Source organism: Salvia hispanica, chromosome 1 (assembly GCF_023119035.1).
Source record: "Salvia hispanica cultivar TCC Black 2014 chromosome 1, UniMelb_Shisp_WGS_1.0, whole genome shotgun sequence".
Taxonomy (NCBI): domain Eukaryota; kingdom Viridiplantae; phylum Streptophyta; class Magnoliopsida; order Lamiales; family Lamiaceae; genus Salvia; species Salvia hispanica.
The window spans coordinates 32,404,075-32,429,983 of NC_062965.1; the positions used below are offsets into that span (position 1 = coordinate 32,404,075).

Here is a 25,909-nt window from a genome sequence, read left to right on the forward strand (position 1 = left end):
AACAAATTGAGAAGGCGATAAATTCAAAATGAACAAATCAATCAACAATGCCCTTGAGGCTGAAAGGACAAAATGGGTAGGAAAGTTGAAAAGGTGACTAATTGAATTACAATTTTGTCTAAATACTTCGAGTGCAATTTATTTTTTCACAAAGTACTGCAGATATACTTCCTATATTATCTAGAGATTGGTTTTTAAAATTCACTCTTAATTTTAAGGTTTAAACAAAATAATGTAGCTTGATAAATTAAAATCTAGTTCCTCCACACACATTACTACTTGCTGTCTTTTGTATGTTTATAGATTTATATGTGTACAAGAATGGCTTCCATCCAAATCATACTCACACATGATTGAGGAAAACAGTATTTTGTTCCCAAATATTTGGTCACTTTAACAATTGTGCCCGGTGCCCCCAATATGTAGCTATTTATTTTGCCAACAATTATATTCGATATTTAATTTTCTGTAGCTAACATTCCCAATATCACGATACATTTCAAGTGTTCTTTTAATTTGTCACGTTATGCACATGTAATTTGAGCAATGTTAAGTCTACACCCAACCACCATAAATTCAATTATACAGAGATATGATTCACATTGATATTTATTAAGAAGAGGTTTTTTGCCTTTACCCATATTGTCTGATACTACTAAATTTGTCCAACATTAATATTTTCCTTTTTTTTTATTCTATTATTTTTCACGCTTTTCTCAATTTTGTTTTTGTTTTTTTTTTCAAATTCCTCATTTTAATGAACATATAAATTTAATTACGATGAAAAAAATTTAATGAAGTTTGTTGAATTTTATTCAATTAAAAAATGTAATGAAGTTTATTGAATGTATAATAATAATAATAATAAAGTTTATTTGATTAGAAAATAAGATATGAGACTTATAAATAGTAATAATGGAAATTTAAGAGTATATCTTCTATTGTGGATGATGAAAATTTAAGGGAAAATTATTGTGAGAATCATGGAGAGGCTTTGTGTGTGTCATTATCTTTTGTCTCCAGTTTTCTTACTCAAAGCAATATTTTCGTTATTGATCAAATGGTAACATGTTTTGAGTTAAAGGTAACTTTAATTCATATCAAAATTAAAAATTGTCCAAATAAAACTTATGGAGTATATTATGAAAATAAAATCTATTTGATATAAATAGTAAAATTGGTTATAAACCGAAGCACCAAGACCGGGCCATGGGCCAGACGTGACCAAAGCTAAGAGTTTTTTTTGTTCTTCTTTTTTTCCGTACCACTATTTTTGTACTCCATATTATATCACTTATATAATATCTTTAATAAAAAAAATACATAATTAAAATGCTACAATATAATTGTAAAATCGTAATAATGACACCTTCAATGCTAATAAATTTGAAGGACTCGAGATCATCTAGTAAATTTGTTTGTAAATTAAACGTTATGGTGTAACAAAAGATAAATACAAATTTAATAGTAGAAAGCATAAAATCATTTGCTCCCACAATCCAACATCGAAACAGTACTTATATAAGTATCACAATTCAAATGTACGAAAAAGGTGCGTATATATGAGTACGATGAGTAAGATTCCACGGTAATACTAATATATGGACGATTATATTATTCAGTAATATTTGTGGACAATATGTCGTATAGTCCATTAATCATTCCGTCCCATAATAAAAATCACATTTTGCTATTTTGGTCCATCTCATAATAAGTTAAAGCCTCATGCTTATTAGGATATACATTCCACTAACTCACTTCACTCACATTTTATTATAAAAATTTTTTTTAGACTCTATTTTCCACTAACTATTATTTATATTTCTTAAAATTCATGCGGACAAATCACGTGTTACTTCTATTGTCCGAAGAAGGGAGTATTATTTATTAATGGTGGTTAGATTGCTGCGTATATATATCTTTAACCTCTGGTCCTATTCACATCTTGTTGCCCTCAATGAAACATCACCAATTATGGAGACATGATTTGCGAAAAAAATGGTTTTACTCTTTTACTAAAGTCTTAATATTGTCACATCGATCGAACAAATTTCCACCATACAAACTCGACTTCGGAATACCATAAATTTAATCTAGTACTCCTAATTCATTTGCTTAGTTTAGTACTCTAATTAAAATACAATTGATTTATTTGCTTTTGTTAAATCTACAATTATGGCACTAGAGAGACATGCTCAAATCAATATAATTGATCCCATGAGTCAAAGCCTCATGCTTATCAGCATCCACATAGAAAAATAATTTTAATTAAACGAAATATATTCCTTTGGCATCAAAGTTACACCAAGATAAAAAAATTGTACGAATGAATTATTGAATTGTTGCAGTCGTATGAAACCTTCATCCCAATATTTCAATAATTACTACTATCTTACAGTATTTGATTAATTTTACATTAAAATTTGTAATTTTTTATTAATGGATGAATGGAGTGTCATTTATTATATTCTATATATTTCAATAAAAATGGCCCATTTATTCTTTTGGTTTATTCTAATTTAGGGTCATATTCTAATGCTTATAGCACCCTAATCCAAAATCAAGACTAAAGCTTCACTCTTAGATTTTAAAATGAGTGGATGAGATTAAATCTTACGAATCTCAATAAATAGTAGACAAAATATTAACAAAAGGGTAATATCGTCATTATGTTATCATATGATAATTTTCGTGAATGTTTTTTTATATCAACATAGTGTATTACAAATATCAATAATATGACATAAGAATATCAACACTAATACAAGAAAATACCAACACATATTTATTGAGATTTTTACATGGTTTTATTGAGATTTTTTGATGTATTTGTTGATAAAAATCTGGTTATCAACATTTATGAAAACTAAAATAAAAAATATCAAATGTCATCATCCGAACGTCGTCGGAACATATGCAATTGAGATCTCGTTGAAATCCTTATAAAATTATCTTTAATTTGATATGTTTTTTGCGAAAAAATAATTTAAATCGTGAGAGTTACGTAAATTTAAAGTTTTGAGATGATTTTAACGAGAGAGAATTGACATTAATATCCTCTAATTTTATTTATTAATTTTCTTAATTAAAATTATAATTCACATGACATTATTTCAACCACTAGATCTTCTAATCTAATGGCTAAGATTTAGTCTTAGTTTGAGATTGCTAATTAGTTAGCAATTGATCACTCCCCTTCCAATCTAAAAATGAAAACACTACTATCTATATCGTATTCTCTTTATATTTTATTTTTTCTATCTAAAAATGAAAACACTACTATCTATATCGTATTCTCTTTATATTTTATTTTTTCTCTATTTAATATATAAAACAACAATAGAGTAGTATCCAATATTCTGTCCTAATCAAAATTTAGAAAAAATACATTTTTGGTTACTATATAAAGAAAAAAAAAAGTATGGCATCTTAAATAGGACAATAGAGTAATTGTTTGATATATTCATTCTCATCCCAACCCAACTGTCTCCTTCGATTTCACCAGGGCCAGAGTGGACCGAAGAAGCCTACTCAAAATCTGGAACAATTTTCTTCTCTTTCCTCAACGAAATAAAAAAAATGGGGGAACCAATGAAACAATACAAAAATATACACAATAAACAAATAATACCTTAAACAGAAAGAAACATTGTATTAGTAGTCCTGAGAGAACCAATGAAACAATACAAGGATCATCTTCACTAATAACCTTATTACAACAAAAATAATCCAAAATAATAATAATAATAATAATAATAATAATGTTTCACTGACCCGTTTGTGATGTTTCTTCAGAAACCACCGGTGTCACGATTATTTGAAGGAAAACATGAAATGTAGTCATGTCCTAAATTTGAATATATATTGGTGCAAAATATAGTTGAAGTGCTAGTCGGCGTCTTTGGCGTCGTTCCTCTCGTGCCAGCAGACAAGCATGGCGATGCAGCGGCGCAGGATGTAGAACTTCGCGCGCTGCTTCTTCGCCAAATGCCTGCATTTCTCTCTCAGCGACGTCCGCCTCTCCTTCTCCTCGCTCTCCACCATCGATATCAATATATATTGAAACTACTCTTATTAGACTATGCCTTTCAACTTGAAATGAGAGAGTGAAGAGATGAATAATTGAGAGTGGAGAGGGGAAAGTGGTTGCTTTTATTTTTTTTGGTTGCCCTCGCACTGTGTGTATGTGTGTGTGTGGTAAAAATGAAGTGTTTAATTACTGGCAGTTGCCAAGAAAGACAAAAATCTTCACCACCTGATTTGGGGTCTGCCCAATTTAGATGCTTATATATGGACATTATCAGCTCTTGGATCTACCGTATATGTTTAATTCTACCGTGTATGTTTAATTCTAGAGACTCATACGGCCTTTCATGTAAACAAACTTGCTCCACATTGGTTGTGGTTAAAAAGATTATGGATGTGAAATTAATTTATAGACCAATTCACCTTTCTATCTTTGATAAATTATTATTTTTGGATGAATTCTCATGTTTAGTTCTATCATCCTCTTTAAGTAGAATATTTCATATTCGATACGAGGTTTTATTCAGTATTGTTTTGTGAGTTAAATGAAGAGAGAATATAAAGTACGAGGGAGAATACTAGTCTTATGTTAAAAAAATGTCGTATAAAGTGGAACATCTCGGAAAGGAAAATGAGTCACTTAGAGTGACGGAAAGAGAATATAATATTGTTATGTTTATTGAGAAATCCAACGACTTAAAATGCCTGTCTAGGGAATAAGCCAGTTGTGACCAACGAGGACAACGAAGAATGACTGTTACATACTTTAATAGACCAAATGAATTTTCTTTCCTATCTAGTGCATATTAATAAAAATCTATTGGTATGTTTAGGGTGTCAATAATAAGTGGAATTTTTTTATTAGTAAATCCAGAATTAAAATGCCAATTTCATTTTTAAAAGCAAAGAAAAAAAAAAGGAAAGAAAAATATAAAATGCAATTCACTAAACCAATAAGATACTGAACGATTGGTGCAGCAAGCGACTTAGAGCATCTGCAGCACACAGGTTCCTTCTCGTCCTAGCGGGGGGATGCGTAGCAAGTAGGGGTGGGTAAACGGTTTTTGGTTATTCGGTTAACCGAGAACCAAATCAGAACCGGTCGATTATCGATTAACCGATAATCGAAAATTACGGTATTCGGGTCAGTACCGGTTTTACGTTTTGCTCCAAGTCGGTTATCAGTTATAACCGATAACCGAAATTAAATTAATTTTAATTTCAGTTATATATTTATTTAATACTAGAAGAAATTGTAATTTACATTCAAACTTTGTCACAATAGAAGAAATTGTAATTTATATCTAAATTTTGTCAAAGTCTCCTATTGCAATCTCAAAAAGTCCATTTTAATTTGTGTCACTATCAATTATAGTATTATACTTATAAATTTATATCTCAAAGTCAATAAAGCTCTTAAGCATTACTATTTTAAAAATAGAATATCCCATAACTTATTATTGGAGAAATTTTTTTAAATTATAGATCATGTAAAGTTTAAGTGTTTTAAAGTGCCTAAACAATTTATGTATTACTTGTAAATAGGAGTATAATAATAATAATAATAATAATAATAATAATAATAATAATAATAATAATAATTAAAAAAAAGTAGATGAAAAGTTAAAAGTTAAAATCATAAACAATTTTAATTTCAATAATATTTTTAGTTAATAATAGAAGAAATTGTAATTTACTTTTAAACTTCGTCACAATAGAAAAATTTGTAATTTACTTCCAAATTTTGTCAAAGTCTCATATTGCAATATCAAAAAAGTCTATTTTAATTTGTATCACTATTAGTTATACTTATACTGTCTTAAAGTTTATAAAGTTTATAAATATTATTTTTAAAATAAGATCTCTTAAAGTCAATAAAGTTCTTAAGCATTACTACTATTTTAAAAATAGGATAATCCTTTACTTATTATTGGAGAAAAGATTTTAAATTTTAGATCATTTAAAGTTTAACTCTTTTAAAGTGCATAAACAATTTATGTATTATTTGTAAATAGAAATAATAATAATAATAATAATAATAATAATAAAAATAATAATAGTAGTAATAATAATAATAATAGTAATAAAGTAGATAAAATTTAAAACCATAAATAATTTTAATTTTAATTCAGTTAGTTCGGTTATAACCGATAACCGACTGGTTCTAACCGAGTCGGTTAATTAAGTAACCGAACTAGAGATAGGGTCAGTTCCGGATAGTTTTTTGATGAAATTTTGGGGTCGGTTAACTGACCGAATAACCACCCCTAGTAGCAAGCATGCCCTCTCGACTAGCGTCACGCAAAGGAACGAGGGGCCAAAGATTGTCCCTTCACGGCTCTTCGTGGTTTGTCCGTGAAGCCCACTCGCCCACTTATTGGATTATTTTTTTCACTTTTCTTTTTCTAATAGCATTTTTATACTTTTGTTGTCATATGAATTTGATTTGAATAATGTTTATATAAAGTATAACTTTACTATGAATTTTATTTGAATATTACTTGAAAATTTTAATTAAAAATGATTTGTATTTGAATATTTTATTTTTAGTGAATCTTGTTTATCAGTTAAATTGAAAAAAGCAATGTAATTTATAAAAGAAATCTTTTCATTTTCAGTTAAAGAACTTGAATATGCACTGAACTAATTAACCTATATGCACAGTTAATAAGGACTAAATAAGTGGCCTGCGTTTCTCGTCAAAAATTTTGTACGATCACAAATCAAGAAATAGAATAATTAATAATATTAAATAATGGAATTAAGTTGAATTGGGTAAAGGCAAGAATTTAGATGACCGAAACCTTCACCAAATCGTGGGAAAAAATGTTAAGGGCATGGGCAACGCGTCTCACCCATGGCTTGGTCTCGTTTCGATAAGAGTTATGAGACGAGCTATGAGCACGCGTTGCAGATCAGCTCGTCTCGTGGAGGGAGAGGGAGAGAGGGAGCATTTGGCAAGCCATTAATTAAGCTTACGCCCCTCATGTAGGAAATGTGGGAATGATTTAGTGGGGGCATTTTGCCTTTTATCTCGAATAAACTCTAAATACTTTATGAGGTGTGTTAGTAAGACTCTTCATTTGGTTATTTCTTAGAGCATCTCCAATGGTCGGCTAGCGACCGGCTAGCCGATTCGCGTCGCTGGCCGATCGGCTAGCCGAACCATTGGAGGCGGCTAGCCGGAAATCGGCGAGCCGATCGGCGTGGGCTGGCCGATCCTTCGGCGCTGGCCGATGCGCTGCCGCCATTGTGGCGGCCCGATCGGCTAGCGACCGGCCAGCGCCCGAATTTATTTTTTTTTATTTTAAAAAACCTATATAAACGCGATTTTCGTTTCATTTTCATTTGCACCACTTGTTTTAACGAGTTTTCTCTCTCTCTAACTTTCTGTACAAGAGCATCATCGAGCGATGGATCACAACAACGAGTCCGATCCAGTGACGAGTGGATCTCGAACTCCCACGGTACTGTGGGATGCTGGATGGGGGGCGGGCGAGATGGGGCGGGCAGCTGGGCCCGGGGTTTAACGTCCCTTGGGGGCAGTTGATGGGGATGACGGCCGGTGCGCCGGGGATTGGGGGGGAACCGGGGGGTATGCCGTGGGGGATGCCGGGCGGGGGGTAGGGGAGCGGCGGGTGGGGAGGTATGCCCCAGATGCAGCTCCAGATGCTGCAGCAGATGATGGGGATGATGTGGCGGGGATGGATGCAGCACGGTATGCAGGGGATGCGTTTGGGGTCACCCGGGGGACACGGTCTATCGTCCCTTACGGATTTTTTGACGGCTTCGTCCCACACGTCGACCCCGGTGGAGACGCAGTTCACTGGCGATGACCTTTTGTCATTGCATGACATGGGGATCGATCTCGGCGATCCGGACCTCCCGTTCCAGCGGGGCGGGCCGCGGCGAAGAAGAAGAAGACGAGGGGGAAGGCCAAGGCGGCCGGCGAGTCGTCGCAGCCCGTTGTTGACGACACCCCCGGCGGGAGGAAGTGGACGGAGGATGAGTACGGCGGGGTGGCCAAGGGGTGGTTGGAGGTGTGCGACGATCCGCTGGTTGCGAACAACCGGCGGGTCGTCAACATGTGGGCGAAGATTAGAGCTGCCTACAGGAGGCATTGCCCGCACGGGAAGGACTTCAGCGGGGAGGAGGTCCGGAAGGGGTGGGAGCGCATCGGGGCCGCGGTCGGCCGATTTTCGGGGTTGTACGCCAACGCCCTCCGAGAGCTCACTAGTGGGAAGAATGAGGAGGACGCCCGGAGGATAGCCGAGTCGCCTTCCCCTTGCCGGGGAAGTATAAGGAGTTCCTCTTCGGGAATGCTTTTTGTTGCTTTGAAGGACTCCGAGAAGTTCCGCGCGGGTGCGACGCTGGGTGGCCGAAGAAGCAGAGGCTGAACTATACCGGCGACTACGGCGGCGGATCCCACGACCTCCCCCGGATGCTGAGGAGTTTCCATCCCCTCCTTCATTTTTTGGTCGCCCCCGCCCGGTTGGACAGAAGCGGGCGCAACGGGCTGCGAGGGGCGGATCCCCCCTATCGCCCCGCGAGGTCCAGTCCTCCGCCCTCCCACCCGCCCCATTCGAGTACACTCTCCATTCGCGTAACCAAACGCGGGCTCAGATGTACAAGGTCTTCCAAGATTGGAGGGCCGCCCACGACCCCATGGAGAAGATGTTTCTTCACTCGATGCTCGAGAGAATGCGGGTTGATTTGGATGTCGCGAGGGCACGGCTAGGGGGGTTCCGACGTGGGCTCAGATACCACGGGTGGCGCGGCAGCGGCGGCGGCGGTGGCGACGGCGATGAGGAGTAGAGAGTGGCGGGACTCGTGTGTGGAAGCCCTTTTTTTTTAAAAAAATCATGTACTTTTTTTTTAAATCTTTGTACTTTTTTTTTTTGAATGGAATGGATTAATTTTCTCGTATATGTGTCGTAAATTTAATTCCGTAATTTAATCGTAATTTTAATTCCGTAAATGTAGTATATTTTGAATTATTTTTATTGCGGATGGCCTATGGTCTGGCCTAAATCTGATGTGGCAGGTAGATTTTTAAGTCTGCTGACGTGGCAGGGGAGAGAATGGCTAGCCTATTGCTGGCCTATGTAGCATTGGAGATGCTCTTAGCCTATAATAGGCCTGCAGATTGGAGTAGAAGTACAGTACAAGAAACATTCTCTATTCTCTCTAGCTCTCTGCATCATAGTGTGCATTTTAGAAATATTGTCTAGTTCGATTCTCAGAATTCTATCAAGTTTGCATGAGTTGCTTCCCACATGCTAGGAGGATTCATTTTATCTTTGGGGCGTAATTCGCCAATCCGTGAGCACTAGCTTGGCTTGACCCTCTCTTGCCTCTACCCTTCACGAATGATGTCGCGAACTGGCTTCGGATCCACCTGCACCGGCTCCAGCGAGCTGGCTTGTGACTTCCTTGCCAGACTTGAGTTGGCTAGAAACAGATTGACCCGTTGTTGTGTAAAAAAATTATATGATAAATGAAAGTATTTATAGATGATTTTGAAATGAATTATAGTATAATAAAAAAAAATCAAAAAACAGTACTAATAATTAGTAATATTTGGAGAAATGGAATATTTTTTTAATTTTTTCCAAATACAAAAAAATCAAATTTCCAACCGCTAGTACGACGCCCAACCACAGTGTGCCACGGGGGAGGGGAGTGGCACGTTGTCTCGGTCTTGACCTCACCACTCTACGAGCACGACGAGACACCCACAACAAGGTCTAACTCCCAATACACCTCGGTGAAACGAGACCCGAGCCAAATGGTTCACCTGTTGCGGGTGCTCTAAAACTCAACCAAGATTGATTTTGCTAAAACTCGATGACCAAGATTAAATACTAGTAGTATTTTTTTTAATGTACGGTAATTAAATGATGGAAAGAAAACCCCACAGCCGTAACTCCAGTCCTCTCTACAGTCTCTCTCCCGGGAGTAGAAAGAGGAGCCAGGAAGTGAACGGTAATTCCCTTTTTAAAACCCTAATTCGCGCGCTCACATCTTCCTACCATCGAAATCGAACCGCCACTGTCCAAATCCTCGTCTTATCATCATGTATGGAGGAGGTGCGTGTACCATGCTCGACTCTTCTCTCAATTTAGTTTACAATATTGAATTATTTTCCGGTTTACTGGGTAATTTACTTCTTTTGGTATTTAATTCAGATGAAGTATCGGCAATAGTCGTAGACTTGGGTTCCCATACCTGCAAAGCTGGTTATGCTGGCGAAGATGCGCCGAAAGCTGTCTTCCCATCTGTGAGAGCCAACTCAACCCTTTCTCTTGCTGTCTCGTTATGATTCATCTTCTGATTTGTTCTCTTTTGGATTTTTATTTTTGTTTCTAGTACAATGTGACTGTAGTTAGTTGCCAGAGAGTGAGTGTTGCTATTTCGGGTTCCAAATTTAGAGCTTATCATGCATTTGCAGGAGCAGCAGCAGCTTAAAGTTTAATAAGTTAAATTATCGGTCGAAGATATGATGGGTTTTGTGTAAATCAGGCGTAATGCTAATAGTTTAATCAGTTAATTTTTTCAAGGTTGTAACAATATGAGATATTTGTTTAAACTTCCCACCTCAATGTCGTTTTTGGCCTTCTTGTAAACAAGTGGAGGATTGTTTACTTTCTCAAGCAAACATTTCATCCCTATTTCATGATATTTTTGGGTTTGTACATGTCTTCTTGCACATTAATTTATCGCAATTTATGTGATGTTTGTCACAGGAAATGCCTGTTGATTGATCCAAAGGAACATCCAATGCTCTTTGCCGAGTCATGTTCTAATTCTCAACAGCAGAGGGAAAAGTGAGTTGAATGTCTGGTTATGTAGCTGATGGTATATATGCACATTTTTTTATGTTTGAAAAATATCAAGTTCCTGCACTATTTTTGGCCAAAAATGCTGTGAGCCCCTATTTCTGATCTCATTAATAATTGGAAGCACTGCCCTGTTTGTTTTATTTCGGGGCCTTTTATTTTGTCATTAACTAATTGTAGGTTGTTTATTTCTTCCAGGTTCTTACTTCTTTTGCATCAGGACGTGGGTTAAAAAGTTACTGAAAATGGGTTATTTTATGTACCCCCCAATTTATGGTTTTGAAATTCTGCTTTATTTGCCAAAAAACTTTTAAATTGTGCACAACCCCCCAAAATGAAATTGGCCCAAAACACAATTCATTCCCAAATTTGGAAATTGCATTTTTAAAGAATTTCCTGAAAATAAATTTTGCAAAGGTTGAATTGTTTTGCCATTTAAAAATTTTTTAGATATTTAAATCTGTAAGCTATAAAACACAATCAAAAAAGTCTGACTTTAAAACTTTTTCCTTTTTCACTTGTTTTTTTTTTCTGAGTTTAAATGATATTAAAACTAAATTAGTTTATTTCCCTTGTTCAGTGGTGGAGGATCCTACTGTGGCTCCAGCAGTGGTTATGTTCTTTAGGGTATCTGGTTTAATGTGAAAATTTTTTTTTGGATTTTTCAGTCATCCACATAATGATTTTTTAAGTATTTAAACCTTTTCCCCAAATCATGTTCTTTTCAAAGGACTTTCTGTGAGTTCATAATTTTCTCTAGAATTTGTTTTCAGCAAAGTTGAACTTGTATTCTGCTTAAGTTTTAATCTGGTTTCTCTCATTTCCCCTTGTTTATATCCAAAATTGCAGATAAAGCCTCGTTATGCATTCAAAAGAAAGGAAGTTCGTCCTGGAGAGTTTCAGGTCGTTGATCCTTCATATAATGTTTACGAACCAAGTATTTCATTTATTATGTAGAAAATGTGGCATGCCATTTGATCTTAGTGCATGCTTGATTAGCCAGCCTACTTTCTTATGAGTTATAGGAGAATCTATGGTAATCAGTAAAATGTATAGTCTGCACTATCATTGTTTTGCAAATATACTCCTATTTCCATCGGTGAGATCAAAATTTTGTTATGCGGCTGGGGCATCCCTTCTTCTCAGATGGGAATGAATCATTTTTTCCTAAAGTTTCATATGTAAATACAATATTGACTCTTTGGCTGCTATTCCTGATTTTTTCTAGAAATTAAGGTCTACACTTGTTAAATTTGTGTTTTTTTTCCTGATCCTGGCTTTTGATGGTATACATGAAGTTAACTAAAGTGACTTACAAGGTTTCTCCCCACCCTATAAAGCCACTACTTACATAGTTACATGACTATTTGATGCAGACCTGAAGGTTTCTTTATAGTTTGCTATCAGCATTGACCTATATTCCTGTTTACTGGATTAAACTAAGTGTTCACATGTTTGTTCTTGGTGATTAAATGTGGAAGTTGAGTCAAAATAGGAGTGAACTGATAGGTATATCTGGGACATCAAATATGATAAGAATGGGCCAGCAGATTGAATTTGATATGCCATAAGCTCAGAGGCATGAATAAATATTGCAATCGTTTTTGGTTTCAACAATAATACCTTTTATGTTTGTTAAGTTTGTGTTCTAATTCTAGATTATGTGCCAGTCGCTAAGTGTCTGCCATCAACTAAGTTATCTTGATTTACTAGATCAGCGAACTTTGTAGGATTGTTAGTCTATTTCCTCCAGTAACTTAGTAATTTATTCAATCTATGGCTATTCTAAGCTCTCTTCTTGTTGTTTGCTTGTCTGGTGGAAGATAGTATATGGCAAGGATTGTTCCACCGACTTTATTTTAACTTGGTGTCTTGCATGCTAGTTTTTGTATTCTATAGAAAAATGCTGTTTATTAATTTCTTTTGCCCAAAGGGCTAATGCTATTGACCCATATATGCTAACATTGTTTCCTCTGGTTAGATACATCTTACTCCAATATTCCAATGACACCTTATGAGCTTCCTGATGGACAGTAAGTTTATTGTCAAGTGTTCCTTTTCTTTATCAATATTTCTAAAACTATCTTTGATACATCCAAAGTTTGTTCAACTTTTTTGACTGATATCTGTTTGCCCCAGTATTTACCCTTTTCGAAGGTGTACCCAGTTGAACCCAAGTTAACTTTAATATAACTGTGTATATATATCTGCTGGGCCAGCTAGACATTACTTGTCATTGACCATCATTAGAATTTATCCAAGTACGATCTTTCTAATTTGATCTCTTTTTTTATTGTAATGGTGTAGAACAATTGAGATCGGTGCTGACAGATTCAAGATTCCTGATATATTGTTTAATCCATCTTTAGCTCTGGTGCGAGTCATTCTGATCAATTTCAGTACTATTTTTCTTTGATACTTCGATCGTTAGTTTTCAGCAACCCAGGTCTTCATTGCTATGATTTAGAAGTTATTTATAAACCCTAACATCGATAATGAAATTAAATTATGCACATTATTGATGTTGGTAGTGATATACTGACTCTATGGTTAGTCCTAGATTTATTTGGACATTTGTCTCTGAACTTTTTATCCTAGCTGATTTAAACCACTTTCTGCGCAGACTATACCTGGTATGGAAAATTCTATAGAGACAACTTCATCTGCCCATGGCCTGCCGCAAATGGTGAGTAGATTACATTCAAGTAGGCTCTGTTCTTAGCTGATTTTATGGTTACACTTTTGTTCAATCTCTCCAGGTTATTGAGAGCATAAGCAAGTGTGATGTTGACATCCGAAGAGAACTTTATAGCAGCATATTGGTAAGATGACTACTACATTATCTTATATAACTTACCAAATAAACATGCTTTCCCATAGCAATTCTGCCATAGTCTTATTCACCCCACCCAAAGGATTGTCTGTTTTTCAGCTTTCTGGTGGAACGGCATCAATGCAACAGCTGAAAGAACGTCTTGAGAAAGATCTACTGGAGGTTGTCCATTATGTTACATTCTTATTGAGATGAAAATATCAATTTTCATGTAATTTTGTCTTGTTCTAGCAGAATAGATTTTGAACTCCCTGTCTTGTCAAAAAGAGAAATAGGTAAGGGAGTGGGAAATATAGAAAAATAAGATTTGGGGAGATATCCATTCCATCGTGGCTGAGATTACTTACAGTCATAACAATGATCATTTAAGTGAATTTTCTTATAGCTATTGATGAGCAATATCCTGACAATGACTGATATTGTTCTTTAGGAATCTCCTCAAGCGGCTAGGGTGAAAGTTCTAGCAAGTGGAAATGCAACAGAAAGGAGATTCAGGTTGGATTTATTTACTTATTTCTACTTCAAATTGGTTTTGTGATTTGTGCATATCCTAGAGTTCTACTTTGTGACCATCATTTTTGGTGATGAGAAACGGCTATTTTTGGTTGTTTTCAATTTATAAATATTATTGAGTTTTTATCCCTCTAAATATGGATTTTAGACTTCCTATCCAGATTTTTTATTATGTTCAAGCAAGCGAGTTATAAGATGGTAAATGAAGTTTATCCCTTCTTATATCTCAAAGCAAACACACCTTAATGCGTTGCCTTTTATCCCTCTACATTGAACGATGATATAATGAGGTATAAATTTATCACTTAAATTGGGGAACACATTTTTTATATGAAGCAGATAATTAAGTTTTTTAACTTGGTAAATTTTGAATCCGTGCCAATAGCATGGTCTTCAATGATTTCTAGGCAATAGCTACTTTACTTGAATGACTATGTATAGAAACAAAACCCGTGCTAGCCTACGGCCCGCATCATTTACTGACTATAGTCATTACAGTGTTTGGATAGGAGGCAGTATATTGGCATCACTTGGATCCTTTCAGCAGATGTGGTTTTCCAAATCTGAGTAAGCTCTCATTCTTCACTAACACCACAAACTTCATGCTTCATAATATTTCTATTATTGCTCTCATGTCAACTACACTGCCTCCTCTCCAATGACAGGTTTGAAGAGCACGGAGCTTCATATATTCAACGGAAATGCCCTTGAAATGCATTGCTTCTTAATCAATTAGCCTTTAGACAATTTGACTGGTAGCATGGACCCATCCCCATCATTCCCAGTACTCTGTGCTTCAAGAATAGTCCCCGGGTTTAACCCAGAGATTTGTATGCATTTATTGAGTTTCTACATTATTCGGTTATTGAAAATGTGTATCTAACATCCCTAGTTGAACTTGCAATTCATGTTGATATTGGTATGGACGAATATTATACACTTTTACAACTCAAAATTAATATCCTTGAGGTTGATACTGTGCCCAAAATAAAATTTTTACGGGGGGGGGGTTTGGAGAGGGGGTAATGAGACTAAGAGAGGGGGGGGTGCTGAAAGAAATTAGATGCTTTTTTTTATTTTTTTTTGTTCTTATTTTAGTCATTTAATTCCCCCCTGTTTTTTAAAGCCATTTCCAAAATCTTTTTTTTTTCTTATTTTCCTTCTCACTTTATTCTCTCTTTTTACTTTATCTTTTTTCCCCATTTTTTTCATCTTTCTTACTTTTTTTATTTATTTAACACACCCAATCATTTCAAAAACCCCCGGTAAAAGTTCACCAATAAGAAAAAAAGGGGATTAATTACCCATCCGTCCACAAAAGAGCACATTTTGGGGACGGCCAGATGGGGTTTTTTTTTTTGAAATAAGAAAATATAATTTTTATATTCATTAAAACTTTTTTTTAAAAGAAAATGGAATCTTTTTTGGGAAAACAAAAGGAAAGTTTAATCTTTTTTGGGGCGAGGGAGTTAAATTTTAAATTCAAATTGATATTATAGTAACTATTTGAAAAAAAGCATGGCATCTAATTTCACCTTTTTAGTTAATGTAACTTGGGAAAAAGAGATTAATCATGAAACATACCATCTTTCGATTAATACTAATAAATGTTACAGTGCTTAACTATTATGTACACTAATAAATTAATCATATATCCTAATTGGGTTAATGAGTTTTACTTTCATTTTAAACTTAAGCAATATAAATTGGAATTGAAGAAAATATACAAATATTAGTTGCAAAATACTATGGACACAGAAAAAAAGGAATAAAGATCCACCCATTTAAAAATACTCTATTTTTATATCATTTTTTTATTTTAAATTTCCAAAAAGAAGATACCAAGAAGAACTGAAATTTTGATTTCTTGAAATTTGAGAATTTTACACTGATTTATGGATTTTACTTTTCGTAACTGAAAACAATATTGGGAAAAAAAAAGGAGCTTGGCAAATACTGGTTTTAAAAAAAAATTTTTAAAAATGATTTCCCCATCTGTATTAAATATTCCACCTCAGTCCTTTATCTGTATTAAATATTCCACCCGTGAATATAATTATTAATGGAAAAAGTTTGGGTATATGTCTCATTTTTTTTTAGGGGTATGAAAATGATTTAGTGAAAGTGTAAATTATCTATCAAAATGAAAATTTAAATAAAAGAGACTTTGGGTGACCAGTTAGAGAGACCCGTGAATATAATTAATGGAAAAAAATTTAAAGTATATGTCTCACTTTTTATTATGAGATATGAATGTAATGATTTATGAAGTGTATATAGTCTATCTATCAAAAGGGAAAAATAAATAAATGAGATTTTGGATGACCGTGGACGCGAAATGACAAAATAAGTCTTATTATGGGGAGGATAAAATATTTTTTTCCCGTTAAAAACCCATTTGCAGCGCGGGGTTTTAGGAGTTATTTTTAAAAGTTTTAATTTGGGAGAGAAGAGGTGGGGTAAGTATTAAAGTAGAAAGAAAAAGAAAGATGAATATTTTAATGAGAGGGGAAAAAAAGGGGTTTAGGAAAATTGGAGAGAGAAAGTTTCAAAAAAGGAAATGTGTCATTTTATTAACAAACAAAAAAGGAAAAACGTTTTATTTAAGTGGGACAGGGAGTTTTTCTTAACCATCAATTTAGTTTCATAGGTGTACATGCCATCGCACATCAACCAATGCGAGCACCAACCTTCTTAGCGCAATGTACAAAATGCATCTTATCCCATGGCCCGTCTGCTTTTTGCATTCATGGCACGATCAACAAGGGATAATGACTGTCCGGGATTTAAAGGTAGTAATTCGTACTACACTTTAGCGCCCTTCTCATCCAATATTGTATAAACCAACCCCGTGGGGTAGTCTTTTTTCATCATAAAACTTTACTCATTAATCCTAGTATGGAGCATCATGAAAGTCCTAGTCCATTTAAAACTTATAAAAAATTGAAAAAAATTTTGACCCCCGAAATTACAAAATGGGGGAGTATTTTGTGGGCGAATGAAATATTTGTTTCTTATTTAATTTAGTTTCAATTGTACATGCCCCCCGCACCTCAACCAATGATGACTAACCAACCTTCTTCAGCAAATGAGGGTTACACGGATACATCTTATCCCATGACGTTTTTTTTATTCTACATTCACAACACGATCACTAAGGAATAACGACTCTCGCTATTTAAAGCTATAGTCGTTGTTGGAAATGTGAGAATTGGAAGGATTTCAAACCTTTCATTTTCTAAAGTCTTTTGGCTTTTCAGTTAAGGTAACCTCCAAGTGGTTTATGAGGATCCTTAAGCGAGATTTTTGGGATTCTCATATCCTATAAATGGGTGATTTGAGAGATGAGAAATACAAACAAAAAACATTCTCTCTTTCTCAAGTTCTTTTACACCATAGGTGCATCATATGAGCATTGTATGCTCGATCTGAACTCCATCAAGTTCGGTGCACAGCCGGGTTTGAGGTCTTCTGTACGCCAGAGGAAGTCGTTTTATCTTTGGGGCAATACCCCATTCGTGAGCACTAGCGGGCGTAATTTGTCTTGGGAAAGAGGGCCCTCGCTCGACTTATAATTTGGTTTGTTTTATTATTTCCATTGTATTTTTCTTTCCCTTTTTGTTATTATCTTCCTTCGATTGTAAAAATTAAATCCTTATACCACTGAGAATTTTATCCCAATTTTTTAACGTCGTACTACACTTTAGCACGCCCATAAGCACCGTTCTGGACCTGATATTGTATATACCGAGCCACGTGGAATAGTCTTTTTTTATCATAAACACATTACTCATTTGATCCAATATGAAAGAAAGGAAATAGACATAACACTCCATTCATTTCCTTTTCTTCTTTATTTATTAAATATAGTTTGCTATAAGTATTTCGTGGGACCGTTAGAGACAAAGATCCTCTCTGGCCCACTTAATGCCAGAATATGCCCAAACACCTGTAAATCCGGCCCGAAAGCCCGCTCACACACCCCACAAGGCCCGGCCCGTTTTCCCCATTATAAAAATGTGGGTCAGTTCCCTTCCACTCTCAGTCACAGTTCTCCCCGCCGCAAACCACCGCCCGCCGCCGCCGTAAAAAAACCCCCTAATCAAATGTCCTCGTCCGACCCGATCCTCGCAAACACCGGCGGGGCGCGCCTCCCACCTGCTCGCCGCCGCCCTCCGCCGCCGCCGGGGAAATTCCGGCCACCGGGGCGGCGCCGTCGCCCGGATCGCGCCGAGGCCGGCACACCAAGGTCCGGCCGCGGGCCCCCGGTCAGGATTCCGGCGCTCAGCGGGCGCGGATCTTCCAGCTGAGCGGAGCTCGGGCTCGCTCCCGGCCCGGGGAGGCGATCGAGTGGCTCCTCCGCCAAGCCGAGCCGTCGATCGTCGCCGCCACCGGCTCCGGCATCGTTCCGGCGGAGTCCGTCATCTCGAGCCCCTCCGCGGGCCCAAGCTCGCCGCCACGTCCAGGCGCCGTTGCAGTCGGCGCCCACCGGCGCCGGTGCCGGCGCGGGGGCGCAGCCGGCGGCGGAGGAGGAGGAGATGCTGCTGGAGTTCCGGGTGGACGACTACCGAGATATAACGTTTATGGCGCTGCTGATGCAGCCGGGGAAGACGCGGCGACGGGACGGCGGTGTTGGCGGAGATAATCAGTAGATTTTTGCATCAATTTTCATTTTATTTTAATAAAATATTTTGAGTGTCCTTTTTTTTTCAGTTTTGACCATTGGAAAATGGGAGAAATGTGAAATTATTTATAATGAATACAAACTTACAATTATGATTCAAATCTATGAAACTATATTTTTGTAGAGTACTGATTTACACTCTTACTGCATATTTCTATAGCAATATATTAGAAACAAATGACATTATAAAAAAGGGAAAAATATAAATTCTGACATATTATAAATTTTAAATGAAATAATTCTTTATTTATTGACACAATACAAATGATTGAGGTATCAATACTAAAGTAGTTGGACTAGCTCAGGTGAAAATTGATCCAAGTTTACTCTTACACAAGTCAGCGATGGCTCTGATCAAAATTGCTAGTAATAAAAAAAATACACAAATACTGATTTTACTTTAAAAAGAGTATATAAATATGACGATTTTACGACGGCATTTGATTAGCAAGTTTGGACTCATTGGCTTCTTTTTGGACAATTCCTTTCAAACAAATGTCTCTCTTTGATGACCATCATGGAACATCTCGTGTCTCAAGACAATGCTCTTCTCTTTAATGACAAATCATCGGACATACTCTTAAGTCCGATCACATATACTACTACATTTTTTTAATCATTAGATGAGTTATCTATCACTATCAAACGTCCATTAGTTTTCTCTCTACTTTATTATATCGTCACTTTACTATTTATTACTATCATTTTTATAAAATGAGTGTAGAAAAGCAAATGTGACTCCTTGGACGAAGATAGTAATTTTCAATAGTAAGTATATTTAGATTTGATGTTGATATTTACATTTCCATTTCCATTTCCATTTCAAGTAAGGTATATGATGCATGCATCTTTCTTCGAACAGAGAGATTGTGTATTGATTCTTGAATTGGTTAATTTATTATAAGTTCACTTAATAGAACGAATATAAGTGCATAGGAATAAATATAAATCAAATTTATACAATAATACGTGCATGCCAATTTCAAACCTAACGAGTTTAAATAAATTAGTAATTTATTTATAAAATAATAGTTGAAACATTTCTCATTTTCAACAACAGATGCTTCCCCGAAAAGGATATTTTTAGAAAAAAAATTAAAAAAAATAAAATTTTGTTCTAACATTCCCCGTATATAATACCCCTATTTTGAATAATCTTTATTTTTTTTTTTAAGTTTTATTTTTTTTTCAATATTGATCCTTAGCGATCTAAAGGGAGGGGTCCCTCCCTTTCCCCGCCACTAATTTTTTCATCCGGTCAAAATTTTCATGTTGTTTCCCCCGTTTTCCTCCAATGTCTCCCCAAGCAAAAAAAAACCAAATTCCCGCCCTTCCATTTCCCAACCCCAGACACCGAGGATTATGAATTAATGATATAGTTACCCAACCCAACTGTAGACGCCCATGGGGTTTTGGCAAAAGAAGGATAATCAATGACAAAATTATTTTCAAACTATGAATTTGGGGAACCCTTTAAGGTTTTCATTCTAAATTTTGATTTTAAAATACGTATATATTATACTTCAAAGGGATAAAATTACCTCCAACCACCCAAAAGTAAATTCAAGAACAAAGGAAGTTGATAAGTCATAAATATACTTATCCACGGTTAGATAGTTGTTTTCCACATTATATTGCTGAGAAAGATATTGGTACTAAATTTTAGAAACAAATTATTAAAAAATTGTAAAAAGAAGGTAATGAGGTAGTCATATTTGAACGAATTTCAAAAGAGTGACAAAGTGCAACAGCAAAGCAACGCAAAGAAGTTACTATTGATTAGTAAATTCATCTCACGATATGAAATGTCTATACTCAATTTGTAATCTCATTTTGACCTAAAACAAGTACTTAATTTATAATCTAATTTTGGAAATCAACTTGTAATTGGAAATCAGAAAAACAATCATCAACTGTAAATCATAAATATTCGCGTTTGGACAAACTGACATAACTAATTCATTCCAAAGGAATTCATATCTAAAATATCTTGAAAAGTCCATCAAAATTTAATTTATGGTTGAGACTTATGTAAAGAAGACCTACATTTAAATATCTTGAAAACACCTAAATAATTGCCTCATTTAAATTTTTTTGACTTTGTTTTGCAAAGATGATAATGAATAATTAAAGTGGAGAGATTATAAAGTAATTGAGAATAATTTAAGAAAATAACTACTACCATTCTTCTTGAATATATAAAAATTAGTAAAAAAATCATTTATGATTTGCTTTTTTTAATAATATTTTCCCTTTTTAATTAAAAAAATTTGTCTGGTCTCAAAAACCCGGACAAATTTAATTAAATAAAATGAATAAAATCTGGTAATAACAATAATAGCTTGAATATAAAAAAACCCTCACCTTTTTTTTTTTTTAATTCCCAAGGGCCCCATGGTGGGCCTTTGACTACCCTCGATTTACATTTAATGGGTGGGACAGGGCCCGGGTTTTAAAACGTTCCCCCCAAAGGGAGGATCATCCCCCATCGTTTGGTTAGGATGGAGATAAATGACTAATTAATTCAAAACCCCCAATAAATGTTTGGGTTGGATTGGGGCCCCCAAATGATGTATATGGGCTTAGCTTAAATGGCAAATTGAGAATCAACGGAAAATCGAATCAACCCACTGTTTTTAATTTTTTGGAAACCCTCAACAAATTGTACCCTCCTTGTTTCAACTCTTGGGTAGAGATAAGGCCTGGACGAACCGTGCAACTTTTTCGCAATTCTAAGCTTTTTTTCTTTCAAGGGGGAGCAAAGGGTTCCCCATGCGACATTCCAAAACATAAAGTTTTAAGCAGACTTCGAAATTGCAACAAAAAAGGGCCCGAAATTTGAAATGACAAAGGGGTTTTGAGATGGCAATCTTTACCTCAACATGTTTTTCCATTTTTGGATTAGGGTACGTGAGCCCCCCCCACAACGGAATTGACATTGGGTTCAAATTTGAAGGACATATACGTTAGTGTAAATAATTGAAATGAACAAAACAATATTACGATGAGATCAAGAATTTAAAAAAAAAACGGTCCCGCTCATGATTTGAATTTTGAACCGAAGGATTTTGCTTGGTCCTCACAAATACTTGTTTCAGTGTCGCATCAACCTTCCCACCTTCGTGACTCTCCTACAAAAGCAAAAGTAGCCTTTTTAACATTAAAAAAAATCCCCTCCAAAGATAATATCATGACTCCCCCCAAAAAAATAGTTCTTTTTCCTTTTTTTGCCATTTGGTCCCCCCTCAAAATTAGTCGGGTTTTTTTTGGGAAAAAAAATTATCCACACCTTTTTTAATAGTAGGTCTCATTGTCCACAACACACATCAACTATTTTTCCCAATTTTCCCCTTTTTGCATTACAATTTCGTCCTCTTGCTAATTTTTGGGCACAAGTATCTTTCCTTTTTCTTTCCCACCCCGGTCCCCCTGCCCCCTTAAAAATCCATTTGAAAATCCCCCGGGTTTTATTAGTGTTGTTTTGTGATTAATGAAAAAAATAAGAAAATAAAAAAGTAGAAAGAGTTGTTTCCATTTAAGGAAACTTTTCTTTTTAATGGGAAAAACCCAAAAGGAAAACGTTGCTTTTTAATGGGAGGGGTGTTTTTTTTACCTTTTAGTTTGCCCCAAAAATTAGTCCTCTTTTTTTTTGGGAAACATTTTCACCACACATTACAATAACTAATAAGGTTGGTCCCCCCTTTTTGGGAGGGGCTAAGGTAAATGAATCCCTTCCGGAGGTCTTGGCAAAAAATGTAAGGGTTTGTATGTTCAATAGATTTCCCAAAAGAGACGTTTTTTGAATATCAAAAGTTGTAACCTATCACCAAAAGAAAAAAGTAAAACTAAGTGGGGGGATGATTTTCGCATGGCGTAAAAGGGGATAAAAAAAAAGAAGAGAAATGTCCCCCTTGGGTTATCCAAAATATGACCTTGGGAAAATTTTGTTGTTGATGTATCGTACGAAAATCTTCACCGGGGACTCTATTTCGGCCCCGCCATTAAAAAATTAAAAAGTCCCAAAAAAAAATGAAATGTTTTAAAATGGAAATAAATCTATCTCTCTTTTTATATCTCTTCTTTTCTTTCTTTATTAACTTTAAAAACCCCAATAAAAACCCCTCGATTAAATATTTTATATTTAATGGGGGCGGGGAGATTAATAAAAAACTAGAAAAAACGATCATTGATGTGTATCATAAAATATGTTTCTCTATTAAGTTCGCATAAATGAAAAATTGGGTCGTACCTTGCAACATACCACTTGCACAAAATTGAATAAAGACCTTTATTTTTTTTCCCCATATGCCATAATCGTAAACAATGCTTTTTAGTGAAATAATGAAAGGTTTTAGTAAAAGCAAAAAGGAGTACTAAATCAAGGTTTTGAAAGATAGAGAGGGAAGTTAAGATCATTAGTTGAACAGGTTGTTCTGGAAAGGGTTTTCAAATTGGGCCCAAAAAATTTGGACCTTATTCGTTCTTTTTTCTCTTCCCGTTAGTTCACCTTCATTTTCGTATTCTTTTTATCCTTTTATCAAACTAAATATCTAGTTGAGTTATTTCATCGGGCACCTCTTGTGGGTCCACCTTTACTCCAATCTGGTTTCGATGGCTGGAATGAGGGTGGTAAATGGAATGAAAATAGGGAAAATTTAAACCTTTTTTGTTTTCTTCCCTTGTTTATTCCCTCACCCGCAAAAAATGAAAAAATGATTTCCTCACCAAGAGTTTTAAAGGTAAGAAGTAGTAATAATGATAGATTTTTTTTTAATAGCTTCTCGTTCAAACCCCCAAACCAAATAAAAACATTCAATTCAAAACCCTTTTAACTAATTTTAGGCACCAAATACAGATGATTCTACAGAAACAAAAGCGAAAATAAAAAAATGAGCAACCAACCTTTATATGAGGTGTAAAAAAAATGACGGCGACTAGCGCCCGCTCCAAAAAACAGCCTTGAGGAGATATAATATAAGAAAAATGAAATAAAGCAGCTCTGGTTTTACAATTGGGTCCCCCCTTAATTTCCTCCCTGGTGAGATTGCGAAAAAATGAAATATAATTAATGCAACATTACTGACCGGAGATACGTGATCGGATCCGACCACATATACATCACTACATTCTCCAGCGGCTGTTTCAGCTCATAATTGTTGGAGAGGAAAGCAACCGCCTCAAACAGCGACGGAACTACGTGGGGACAAGCCCCGCGCCAGCGGGGCTAGCCAGCCCCAGACCCAGACCCCCCATTACATAGTCATCCTCCTACCAGTCTCCGCCCCAAGGGCCAGCGAATCCCGCCGCCCGATTTTCTAAAATTGAAAGTAGAGTTAAGATGGAGAACACAAGATTTGGGCGGCGAAGTGGAGAAGAGGCCGAGAGAATTATGCAAAAAGAGGAATGAAGAAAGAGGATGGCGAGGCGTCGTGGGAAGAAAATGAACAGAAGATCTGTTTTCTCTCTTTTCTTTTTTTTGGTATATATCTATAGCATTGGAAGAAGGAACAATATTTGACGTGTCAAATGGAATAAAAATTAGTGATAAATTACTATATTTACCCTATTTTGATGCTGAATAGGAGCATTTATTTATTTTATTCTCCCTAACATATACTACTATGTAGTCCAATACTCCATTCGATTAAATACTTTCATCGTAATATAATTCCATCCTTAATAATTAAAATCAAATCATCACAAACTACGTAATTACTCCAAATAATGGAAAAAAGCTTAGTTCCAAACATTCTTAAATTCACTAAGATAAAGAGTATTTGTGAAACTTATTTAAACAGATTTTTCATTGATGGATAGAGGCATAGAGCATATAAAATTGATGGTAAAAAGCTTTTTTTACTACAATTCGTTTAAGAAAATTACTCCTTGTAGTAGGGCGTTTCATTTGAGCACTCATTTTAGAAAAAATATACTCCTTTCCACAAAAATAGAGCAATTAGTGTATTTGTGTATACTAGCGGGTTTTTAATGAAATGGTCAGAGTAAGAGAAGGAAAAAAGTAAAAAAGAAGGAGAAAAAAATAAGTGATAGGTAGTGTTAGTGGAATGATGTGTAGGTTATTATTTGTTTGAATACTTTTCATAAATGAATGTCTTCTATTTTTTGTGAGCGACCAAAAATGGTAATTGTACTCTATTTTTTTGGACGGAGGGAGTAATAAATAGTTAAAGTGAAGATAAAGTAAAGTAAGAGAGAATGATATATAAAAGAGTTCATCTATATTATTATCTCTGTATTTTCTTTTTCTCTTTAATTATTTATTACGTTGATCTTTTTTCAAAATGAGTCTTGATGGAAGGAGTATTATTAAGTACTTTTAAAATTGTAATGTTGTTATTTATGAAATTAAATAATTTACTATTGTTATAATTTTTAAAATTTTAGCCGGCTTATTTAAATTCCGGTTCGCTCACTGGCCTCAAATTGGCGGCGCCGATTGGCCGATTTGAGATGATTTAGTCCGTACATCGTTAGCGATTTGGACATTTGATTTCTTGTTTTCATTTCATAAAAAAGAGACATTAATTAAGAGAAATAATCAAGAGAAGTTCATCTTAGGCGTGGTCGGGAACACCAATTCCAACCCGGTTACCTCACCCTCAAGCTGGGCTACCACACGCCATTTGGTGTTTCCGACCATGCTTAAGATCATCGGCGGAGGCAGGTGGGGTCGGCCGACCCACCGCCGTACCCGGAGAACCGCCGGAAAACTCCTGCCACCGCCCCCGACCCCACGGCATCCGGAAGTCTGCCCTACGATTCATCCTCGAGCTGGCAAGCAGCGCAGCTATGACGAAAAACGTCATTGTTATTCTTAATCATCCTAATATGTATTGGATTAGTTTGATTGTAATCTGACTGTCGGAGGATGAAGGCGGGGGCGAAGACAGAATACGTCCTGGTAGAGAAGATGAAGTTCATTTTTCACAATTGGGCTTAGGGTTGGGCCTTTAGTTTAAGTAGTAAAAAGGGAAAAGTGAATACTATAATTTT

General features: G+C 35.7%; 1 protein-coding gene across 1 annotated transcript; it reads left to right on the plus strand.

Moving 5' to 3' along the window:
• The first annotated feature begins 9,953 nt into the window (after positions 1–9,953).
• Positions 9,954–14,953, plus strand: LOC125194510 (actin-related protein 4-like). The gene is made up of 12 exons (XM_048092774.1): positions 9,954–10,115; positions 10,215–10,341; positions 10,773–10,853; positions 11,621–11,818; positions 12,833–12,898; positions 13,173–13,239; positions 13,489–13,551; positions 13,625–13,687; positions 13,798–13,860; positions 14,129–14,193; positions 14,710–14,778; positions 14,877–14,953. Exons 1-12 carry the CDS (start codon positions 10,103–10,105, stop codon positions 14,920–14,922), a joined length of 921 nt encoding a protein of 306 aa, XP_047948731.1. The 5' UTR covers positions 9,954–10,102; the 3' UTR covers positions 14,923–14,953.
• Positions 14,954–25,909: the final 10,956 nt, after the last annotated feature.

What these genes read in the sequence shown, in the direction of transcription:
- LOC125194510 (XM_048092774.1), top strand. An exon ending in AACTTTATAGCAGCATATTG is followed by an intron (nt 13,688 to 13,797) that starts GTAAGATGACTA and finishes TCTGTTTTTCAG; the next exon opens with CTTTCTGGTGGAACGGCATC. An exon ending in ATGTGGTTTTCCAAATCTGA is followed by an intron (nt 14,779 to 14,876) that starts GTAAGCTCTCAT and finishes CTCCAATGACAG; the next exon opens with GTTTGAAGAGCACGGAGCTT.